Raw genomic sequence first — 11347 nt, 5'->3', positions numbered from 1 at the left:
CAATCAGCATGTGAAGCTTCACATTTCTGTAGCCCTCACACACACACACACACACACACACACACACACACACACACACACACACACACACACTATTCTATCCAACTGCCATGCTGAGGAATGCCAGTGACTGAAGAGTCCTTGAGGCTGTCGACGGACAGGCCTGTGTGCAGGTGAGCGGGGATCTGCTCTCTGCACACAGACCCTCCCTGCCCCCCAAACAGAAAGACTACGTGCACTCTGTCCGTCCTCACAGCCTGTTTGTGCTTTCAGACTGCAGCTATACAACAGCAGCCACCGATCTTTAACCAACACACGGCTGAGTAGAGGGCAGTATCTCAGCCGAGCAGCACCAAGTCTGCGCCCTCCGCCTGCCTGCCTGCCTGCCTGCCTGCCTGCCTGCCTGCCTGCCTGGCTTTATGTTCAAAATAAATGAGGTTATTTGTCTTTTGATTTTCTGTTTGTCCATTGGCTCTCAGACAGATGAGTGTTTGACTGGTAACGCCGTGATAGGAGTGACAAAATCCCTCTGCAATGGCCTTTTGTGAGGAGGTGGAATGTCCAAACAAACACTTTCCCAGGGTGTGTGTGATTCAGACAGAGATCCCAATAGACTGAATGCTGCCTGCAACGCATTACTCACTGTGCTGAGCTGAATTACAATCACACTGTGTTATCATTTCTGCTAAAGTCTTATTCTATAATCCTTGGATTTTCAGGGAATTACAGCCTTGGTAATTATGGATTTCTCTTTGCCAAAAATCTGCAACACAGTACATCATTAAAGATAAAAAACATTCCAGTAACGTGTAACGATAGTAAAGAGCATTTCATTATTTTATAAATACTTCTTTCTTTATTTCAGTATACAAAATAACAGTATGTACATCCACACAAAAGTGGTTTACAAAATCCATGAGTTCAGCTCATATGCTCTGAAAAATAGAATATATTTTGAACTGCATGTGAGACATAAAGAGATAAGGCACCATTTCACAAAGTCCGTAATGCTCTTCTCTCAATCCACGTGAAGATCCACACAGCATGGTGAGAGTCCAAAACAACAACCACAAAAATGTTCCATGATTGAAAGTACTTGAAGTTCCCTTTGTGTTCCTTTTCCCCCTATTGTCCATTGCTGCAGAGGAAAAAAGTTGTAATAGTACCTAAAGAAAAGTACCCCGCGGATCCTTTAGAGTTTAGACCCTTTCCGTGGAGTGAAGCCAAACAATTCTGTCTAGTGAAGGGAGAAGAAAATGCCTCTCCTCCAGCATAAAATCCAATATTATTTCTTTTTATTAGATATATAATAAAATAGAGACTTTCAACATCCCTCTCAGGGGGACTCATAATCATTAACAAGAAAAAGGAAACACCCAGGAGGACGGCGGTCTTCACGTAAACTGGCACTGCAGCCACGTCCAGGTTAGTGAAGCAGAAAGCTTAGAAGCCCAGTTGGCAGTTTGGAGATTCGATACAAAAAGGATACTGACACAAGAAGAGACCACTTCTTGTTGAGATACACATGCTAAAGCTTAAGGCAAAAGTAAGCTTCTTGGTATTGTAGTGCTTTGGTTAATCTTGCGCCTCGGTGCTGCCGGGACTCATTTGCAGACGTATCTCTCCACGATGCGCTCGCACTTCTTGCAGGTGACGTAGCAGCACCAGTGGTACTTGCAGTGGCAGCGCTCCACCAGCTTCTCCGTGTACGGGTTGTAGCCACGGCCGCAGCACATCAGGTCACAGCTGTCACTGCCCAGGGACGTCTTGTTGCACTGTCTGAAATGAGCATAGACATGTTAAGTTAGAAATGATAGCTGCGCTGTTACACAGAGCGGGACAGGAAATCATTCCCGCTGCGATAACTCTGTTTAACCAATCAGCTGGCAGAGAACTCACTGCTCCTCTTTTGATAACTGGACTTTTCTTCACACTTTACATTTATATTTCATTGATATGCCTTGCACACTTAATGTAAATAATATCTTACTTTTACATTGTGTTGGCTGTCATTTGGCGCTTCAGTGTTTATTTGTCTGACAGTCTACAGATTTATATCTTTCAGGGTCAACTGGTATAGCTTACTTTTTTATATGTTTTCTGTTTAATTTTCTTTTTTGAGATGTTTCTATTTGATACTTGTTTATTTCCTTTCCTTTTTATTTTTCAAATGATGTGCAATGTCTTTGTTTTAACATGCTGCTGTGACGAAAGCCTTTCACATTTTGGGATCATAAAGTATTATCTTATCTTATATAATGCTTTAGCTTCAACAAGAGGAGTAAAAGGAGGTTACATGTTGCACTGAACCACCTATTTCCAGTTTGGTTTCAGACCTAAGACAATACGTTTACAGCTTCTTTCTGAATGATTTTGCACAGAGCGCACAATAGTCCTTTAAAAGTGTTTGACCGTCCCGTGTGCCTCGACCCTTTGGGGCAGTGGGTTCTTGGGAGCGTCCCATTTCAGAAGCCTAAAGCATTTTGAATGAGCGGAGAATAGCCCCGCCATAAATCACACTGAATACACGGCGCTGCCCTCCCTTTCTTTAGCCTGTCTTCTCCACATAATTGCATTGTTTTATGATGGCAGAGTGTTAATGACCAGCATGGGGGGGAGGAGGAGGAGGAGGAGGAGGAGGAGGAGGAGGAGGAGGAGGAGGAGGAGGAGGAGGAGGAGGAGGAGGAGGAGGAGGAGGAGGAGGAGGTATGTTTTACACAGTTATGTTTTGTCAGCGTGATATCACTGATGTGCTGTAAATGGAAAAAGAGCACAGGACTGTTCACTCCGCAGCTCCCATCTGCTGCTTTAGGTAATGTAATTCAAGACCACAGCACAGGCTTCAATAGCAGGTCTCTTCCCAGGGCCGTGACACTTTTCTTACCAGTGATCACATTATATCTATTAGGAACGGCTGCTAAGATGAACTCTGGCTGTCCCAGAAGCTCTCCTTGTATCTCCCGCTCTCGGGTCCTGTGCATGCGTCACAGCTAACAACGTATAGCAGCGAGGTCAATTCAAGTTGAAAACTGATGAACCTCTCCTCAAGGGGAAGTTTAAGAATCCAACATTGAATGCGTTCTTCCTTGGTCCATGGACCATCTACCAGGTTTCATGAAAGTTGGGCCTGTGCGTTTCTCCTGCTGACAAACAGCCAACAAACCAAACTGAAAACATCACCTTGTTGGCAGCAGTAATAATTGGTGTCCAGGCACGTACACTCACTCTTACATCAGTGTCACACGTTCACGTAATCACAGCCGTAAGGCGGGTGCCTCATGATTTGGCAGGAGCACAATGTCGCAGTCTGTGCGTGGCTGCTGCGTTATCAGGCTGCACACACATGGGGACTGTGAGTGTTCTTGACATGGTGCATGTCTTCTGGTTATCTGTAGTGTGGCCTATGGCTGAGGGACAGTTGATATGACAGTCATATGATTCATGACATTTACAATATATACATCATTTAGTGGAGCTTTCTTACTCGACTAGTAGGTGGCATACTAAAATACATGTGGGTGTGCAACACTTTATTCTGAGAGATTCCGGTTAAACAAACAGATGATCAGTGCGGGCCAGCCAGGGACACGACCTGTCATTCCTTGCAACATAGTTATGGAAAATTGTGCCATATTCCCGATCTGCGCCTGAGTCAGACCCTCAGACATGTGGGCTCCCTTCTGCCCACTAACTTCTCACAGAGCTCCAACCAGCGGCACGCAACACTGTCCCAACTCAAACACCAGAGCTGAACGGTGTAAATAAACCTTTATCTGCAGCCGACCATTTCCCCTTTTGTGTGGCCCTCTCCAATCGATATCAGCTCGAGTGCACTCAGTCCTAAGAATAACGCCATTAGTCATTAGATAGCGACTCCAGTCACTCTCAGTGCCTTTTCCCTGACACATGCTCAGACAGGCTGCAGACGGAGCGCTCTCAGGGCCGCTGCCTTTATCAGCCAGCCTGGAACTCTGCGGGCCACCAGGCAGGACGCCACTTCAGAGTCAACATCCTGGATGACATTCAGGATGGGTAGTCTCCTATAGTCAGCTTTATGGGTGACTGATACAAGTCATGCTAATAAAGCCAACACCAGAGAACTATCACTCTCTTTCTCTCACCGTCACACCAATCAGGCCGGAGCATTACATGTTGCATAATCAGGAACTAACTTTATTTACTTAGAGTTACATCAAACCAAACAGTCTGACTACTGTTATAACAAACATGTAAACATGGGGAATCCTGGCCGGACTACAATGTTGCAATTCGTTTTAAAATAACAATACATTATAAAGCACATGCTCACAACTTTTCTCACACCGAGTGAAACAAGTCCGGAGTTAAACTTTTAGTTAAACAATGCTTTCAGTAGCTGGACATTTCACAAAAGGAAAAGGAAACCAAAATCTCTGTTTTATGTAAGCTATTTTGTTGTCCACTATTCGGTATAGGTAGGCATACTGCCTGAATTTACTTTGAATTCAAATTGTTTTCATTGTCATTATGTTGTGGCTTTGGAGCCAGTCGTAAAATGTCTGCTTGATATGTATGATATTTATTTTCTATTGCGTTGATTGCATTTAATTTGATATTGATGTTAGCCCAAAGTAAGGGGAACAGGTTACATTCCTTCTGATTAAACTTGTTTACAGGTTATTAGTCATTTGAACCGTAATCGTTTTAAAGCAACCCTCCCAACGCTCCACACGCTGATGTCTCACCTGTCCTGCGTGCCGATAGAGCCCAGTTTCTCGCTCTGAGTGCAGAAGTCTGAGGAGCTCTGCAGGTACACCAGCTCGTTGTCCCTCACCGGCCGGATGTCGATGTCTTTGGGGACCAGCTGCTTGCGGGTTCCCAGGGGCCGGTGAACCACTTTGGTGGCAGACAAGTACTTGATCTTCAGGTCCATGGCGATCTCCCTCAGGTCCTGCAGGCCCCTCCAGCAGGTCCTGATGGAGCAGGAGCCGGACACCCCGTGACATTTACACTTCATCACCAGCGCGTCTCGCAGGGCCTGAGGACAGAGAGGTGAGACAGAGCTTCATCTAGGGATCCACATTCACACAAATCAAATCAGGAAGAAATATAGAAGTAGGGTGGGTATGGAATTACAGTGTTAGGAACACATGCATGCATATGGTCTTGCATCAGTCCATGGTCCCAAAAAACATAATTTAACAAAACATAAATATTATTATATTGTTATTAATTTATTTAATGTTCTATATTAAACTCACAATGCCCAGTCCTGGTGTCAATATTGAATCCCAGAGTGAATATTGCCTTTTATTACAAAGAGGCTGGACTCTCATTAGTTATAAGAGTCCAGGAATAACCTCCTCATAAAGGGGAGACGGCTCCTTCCATGCTTATAAGGTTCAGAAAGTCCTCTATTCATTGATTTCCTTTGAAACGGTTTGTCTTTATAATTTTAGATTTCATGAGAATTATGCGTTTTGTTAAAAGACATTTGAGGGTTACACGTTTTGCCACATTGCTAACCTGTCTCCCGACTTCGCTGTTGTGGAGGTGCATCAGTTTGTTGGCGTGGGAGCCGGCACGCTTCATCTTCATGGGCGCGTCAGAGAACTTGGAGCCCATGATCAGACCGTAGTGCAGGTTGTCAGCGCACCCCCCCCAGCGGTAGCCGGGCTCTGGGATCTGTGCGGGGATGGGCCCACACGTGCACTGCCGCAGATCTCCAGTGGTGCACGCCCGCGCTATGGTGTGGCTGATGGTGGCTGCGGACAGCGCGTACACAAACGCAGCCTCTCTGGTTCCTGAGGGCAGGACAGAAACACACATTTTATATCTGTACAAAATAAGCCCCATCCTGCAAACTGAGAGTGACATCAAAGTTATTCATAGATCTTTATTTGTTGAATGCTAACTCACAAATTACAGTCAGAGGTCACTAGCAGTTATCTAGTTAGGTTTGCTACCAAAAAGAAAGAGCAAATTCTTTTGACTGAGCTAGTGAATATTGGTCCTTATTGCTTTACAACATTTCTTTTAACAATGTATCGATTGTTAAAATACTTTAAGTGTATAATGGTCAGCTTTGACTGATGTTGGTTACCATTCAAACCAAGCAAATAAAAACATTTATAGACAATTGTTAAACCACTTGTTTTGTATGATCCACTTCTTTGAAATTAATTGATCTGCTATTTCCTTCTTAGTGTTCTACTGTCTTGGTGAAAGACAAAACAAATTGAGTGCACAATTGTAACGATCAAACGCAGTCCATCACTGTCCGCTGTAACCAGACTGAGCCCTGATGGATTGGAGGTGATGTGCGTACGCAGAAAGCACATGTTAAAGGCCGAGGAGCAACTGGAAGTAAGGGGGAAGTCATGTATGACCGTGACGGGCTGGTTAGATCAAAGCCCCCGCTACACAGAGATGAGCCATTTCCTGTTCAGACTTTTCATTTGGCAAATGGCAGCCATATCCCTTCTGAGAGCGCTGCACACCCCCCACCCCCCACCCGCTGACCCTAACCCAGAAACTGTCTCCGGCTGACTTAAAGTCCTTTTTGGCAAAAGAAGCAGCCTGAAGTCAGACTGCAACGCAAACAGGCGTGCAGTCGGATTATGCTTCAGATTACAGAAATAAGCCAATTTTATATCATGCAGAATATACACGTGTTGTATGTCTTCTCAAATAACAGTTGAGTCCATGTCTCTGGTAAAGGCCCGCCAGGAAATGGAATAATTCATCTGGCAGTCTAAAAGTTGAAAGACGAGGCCTATCATCTTAAAACCTGAGATCCTCTTTGCGAAGGACATCATTCTTCATTAAAAAAGCATGTATTAACAATAACATGCATTAGCATACAGATACATCTAGTTCAGCGTCTGAGGGCAGACACCGCTAGAGGCCCGAGGATCATTTCACAAGTTACTGTAAACAGAACTCAATAAATGCTTCATGACCTCAGATCGGTTATTCACTGAATGTCAGGAATTACTCCTGTGGGTAACATCTTTGGAAACAACAATGTCTGCGCTGTCATTCCAAACGGTGAATGATCATACCTCGTTCGAGGTCTGGCCGATACTTCTGGGCATCGATTGGGATGTCAATGGAGGAGCAGTTCCAGCGCATGTCAGAAAACGTCTTCTGACACGTCTTCTTGACCTCCCGTGCGGCGGTGACGATGGTCTGCATGAGCTCCAGGTTGCTGCGACACAGCTGGGCCTGGGAGGATACCATGCCCGGCAGCAGCTTACAGTGCTGGGTCTGGTTGATGTGGAGAGATGCAGGGGCGTGTGATATCGACCTGAGCACAAAGAGGAGCTGTGGGTCAGTACAATACATGACAGGGAGCTGACTTTTTTTGTTCCATGACGATGAAATAATCACGATTATGGGAAACTGTACGTTTCAGTTACAGGTGTGTGATAGCAATTTCACACACATTTCAAGCCTATGAGAAACATCCGATCAAACACTTGAAACAGATAATATTTCAGGAGGGGAAATATTTTGGCGGAGAACCATCTTATCACGGTGGAAATCCCAAAAGAAACTATAAGTGACACGTTCTTGGCGCAGGGCTTTTCTTTTTGTTAAAGCACAGAAGACCTATAGATATTCCCAAAATATAAAAACCAGAAAATCCGATCAGCAGTCTGATGAGAAACTATGATCCTTCTCTATTTGCTTTTTCCACCACAGTAAGCACTGCCCTCGGTGGCCTCAGTTTGACATGAATCATGTTTACAGACTATTAAAGGGTGCACACGTTCGAGTTAAACATTTAAAACTGATTAAGTATTAACTTAACAGAGAGACCGCAGGTCCGCTCTGATCTCTCCTTTCTGAACTGTTGAGAGTTCGTGAGAACCAGGCAGCGCCGCCTGCACCTTGGCCTGTTTTGCATTAGGGGCCAAGGGGCCGCCACTCTGTGCCCAATGATAAGCTGTGACTCCAGTGGGCCGGGGGTAACCCGGCACTCACAGGTGTTTACAGCCGCATCTGTTTTGCATTGCGCCGCCGTGCATTATCAGGACTGTAAGAGCTTAGATTTAGCACATGCCATCCCTGCTCTCATGGGTACATCTGCTTAAGTCTTCCCACTGTGAGCATTACAACCACTCACTCTGATAAGAGGCCGTGGATATTGTGTTTTCACAGTGCTCAGACATAAGGCTCAGGGATAGAAACTCTGATAAAGAGACACGCAGCAGAACCGCAAACAACGAAAGGGTTTATAGGAATACCAAACAATAACATGTATAACTTCAACACAAAAATAGCAACTTGGTAACTTGACGGACTTTCCAGAAATATGGTGAAATTATTGTTTACTTTAACCATAAAGACAGCGTGGAGAAATCAACATTTGTGTCAACATGTAGGCTCTGCAGCGCACTATTTTTACACGGATTGAGGCCTAACTAGACTACACACACTGGGCTGTCTGTCTGTCATCTCCATCTTATTCCACTCTTATCTTATTATTACTATACAGCAGGGGTACAAGTGATCCGACATTTTGAAGCCACACCATCTCCTTTTACTGAAGCCGCAATAGAGTTAACAAAACAAAAAGTTTTCCCTTCAGAATTTGAGGAACTGTCAATCTAATGTCCCCTTTATCAGACACATGTACAGAACCTATCCTCTCCCTCCATCAGGAGCAACCTGAGGAATTTTGGGGCCCATTTTAAAGCTGCCACGGGCCCTCCCTTCCATAAAACTTGCAGAAAAGAGCATATATCGCATATCTACCTTACGTCATCTGTTTGGAGATTGTTTGAATGTAAAAGCAGAATGAGACGGCGCCACTCCTCGGAATACTTACAGCCATTTGATGCCCGAGCAGACCTGAGACAGCAGCAGAGCCGTGAGCACACCGAGAGGCAGGACATGAGAGCTGCTCCTCATGGTGGGACGCTTCACACAGGACACACACAGGACACACAAAGGGCTGCTGGGCTTCTCGACTCAGACTCAAAAGTCAGCTCTCATGGCACGACCTCCTCCTCTAAACCCTGTAAAGAATACAACATTAATTACGACTTTGCAATGCCACAACATGCCAGTTCTAACATTTCCAGTATACTTTCTAGATTTGCTGAGCAAAATCAAATCAAAGAATCGTTGTGTGTGAGTTCTGACATACATGGTTATTTATTACCAAATCAAATCCTGTCGCAGAAAGATCGAATGAAGGAATGTTATTTTTGTTCTACGTCAGCAATCTCAAACATTACGCACACACTGATTAAGGAATAACTAAAGGAAAACAATTGAAATAAGTCGAATAGTCGTGTTTTGAAAGAAATACTTTTTTGACACTTTTGTAAGCATGCAAACACAGTTTTAACAACATCCGTGGTATTGCAGCTCCTTTTACACGAGGACAAATAGAAACTTTCAGGACAAAGAAATCTGAACGAGCTCTGTATGAAATGTTTGCTGCAGATTGTGCAAATCAGCGCTGACTTTCCTCAGGGAGTTGGAAATGATTGACTCTGTTGTTTTGTAGCCACATCATTATATCATATACAGCAATAAAGTCATAGGTGATTGTTGAATTTAATATCCCATTGTTGGGGCATGAGGTTTAAATGAATATTCCATACCAAGGGGTAACTTATTACCCAACATACACCACTGGCGTCAAACTTTCGGTATCACTCAACTAGTGAGAAATCAATTTTAATAGGGTTCCAACATATTTAAAGAACACTTTACATCACAAAACACTTACACTGATTTATATTAGCCTATATATTTTTGAAATTGGAAATGTTTTTGAGAAGAACATTTGGTGGGCCATCTTTGGCCCCCAGGCCCTACTTTGGGCAGCCCTGTTTGATACAATCTCCAGTACTTCTGCTTTACTTTGAGGCTGAAACACTGCAGTGTGTTTTCCTCTAAATAAGCTCGTTGGTCAGTGTAATTAAATTGAGCCTGGACACATTTAAAGAATTTTAGCTGGAGTGTGATCCGCGCACTAATCTCCAGTCAGCGCATCAGATGCATTATCTGATAAGGTAGTGAGCTGTTGATAAGAAATCTCTTTGAAGAGAGCTTAAGCTGAGCGCATTAAAACTGCTGATAGTGATAGCGACCTTTCAGAGATCCAGTTCCGCTGATTGGCGGAGACGCGTTCGAAACTGTGTGATAATAATTATTCAAACTCGACCAACACCTTTCCAAGCAACAGGATTCTGACCTGTAAACTACAATGATAAAAGAATGCAGCCTATCATATACCTTGGATTACAGTCTTTCCTGCGTATTTACAGTGTGTTCCACCGCTTTGCGTCATATCTGCTCACAGAAATCACGGCCTCAAGTGGATTAACTGTTTAAATATGCATCTGGCCGAAGAGGGCTACATGGCAGCTCCTGTTTCCTCTGAAAGATAAAGGCTGATAGACTCACACACTCACACACACCCTGCGATGTGTGTGCCACACCGAGCCGAGATAAGCAGCGCAGGGCGCGCGGAGGACTCCCGGTACACCGAGCAGGATCTCATTCGTGCAGATTCACTAACAAGGTCGGAGAGAGATTTTTCTATCATAACCTGTAACAATGCTGCCTGCAAATCTGCTTAAGAAGAAATACATGTTATCTTTAGACCTCAGCCTTAAGGAGCAGCCTGCGCAAAAGTTGGGAAATCTGAACACTTATGATTTTAAAAACAATCAAGTTTGATTTGATACAATTTTGTTCCGATGTACAAATCTTCCCACACTTCCCCCAGCAAATAATTAATACACAGCCAAACAATCAGCTTTGTAATCACTCCATGATAGGAAACTAACTCTATCTTATGCGCAAAGACACACGAACTTCAGCCAAACAGTTTCAGCTCACCTTCTGCCGCTCAGCAAGGAACAAAAACAGTCAGGAACAAAGTCTCAGCAGCTCGGAATATCCTTTGGACAGTTTCAGTCTGATGCATGAGTAAAATCCAGTGTAGGGGGGTAGCATATGTCCGGACAGGTACGCATGGTGTGTGTCGGGAGTGGTGCCGCGGAGTGTGTGCGTGCAGACAGAGAGTGAGGCTGGGTGGGAGCAGACTCAGCTTTAAAGAAGCCCCCCCTGCCCAGCTTTGATCGCACTGCTGATGTCAGACCTGCATTAGCATAAGAAAGCACCGGGACCCACTACTCGGAAATACTTCAAGTATGCAGTTGGATTGAAATCCTAGAGAAATGACTCTGGAACAGAATAATAATATCCCCAGAGGAAGTGAGTTATTGTGTGCCTGTGATGACGTATGGTCCACACACTGACCTGACTTTAATGGTATTTTTTCTCTCATAAAATACCATTAAAGATTCCTGAAGTTCTCCAAGGACACTAAAGAGACCTT

General features: G+C 44.3%; 1 protein-coding gene across 1 annotated transcript; it reads right to left on the bottom strand.

Annotated features, from left to right (window-relative positions):
• Positions 1-833: 833 nt before the first annotated feature.
• wnt11 (wingless-type MMTV integration site family, member 11) lies at positions 834-11031 on the bottom strand. Its single transcript, XM_034226771.1, has 6 exons — positions 10846-11031; positions 8816-9005; positions 7044-7288; positions 5506-5783; positions 4725-5017; positions 834-1779 (listed from the first exon to the last, which is right to left on the bottom strand). The coding sequence occupies exons 2-6, from the start codon at positions 8896-8898 to the stop codon at positions 1605-1607; spliced, it is 1074 nt and encodes a 357-aa protein (XP_034082662.1). The 5' UTR covers positions 8899-9005; positions 10846-11031; the 3' UTR covers positions 834-1604.
• Positions 11032-11347: the final 316 nt, after the last annotated feature.

The sequence above is a fragment of the Gymnodraco acuticeps genome, unplaced genomic scaffold, assembly GCF_902827175.1.
Source record: "Gymnodraco acuticeps unplaced genomic scaffold, fGymAcu1.1, whole genome shotgun sequence".
Classification (NCBI taxonomy): domain Eukaryota; kingdom Metazoa; phylum Chordata; class Actinopteri; order Perciformes; family Bathydraconidae; genus Gymnodraco; species Gymnodraco acuticeps.
This window is presented reverse-complemented; position numbering and strand designations above follow the sequence as displayed.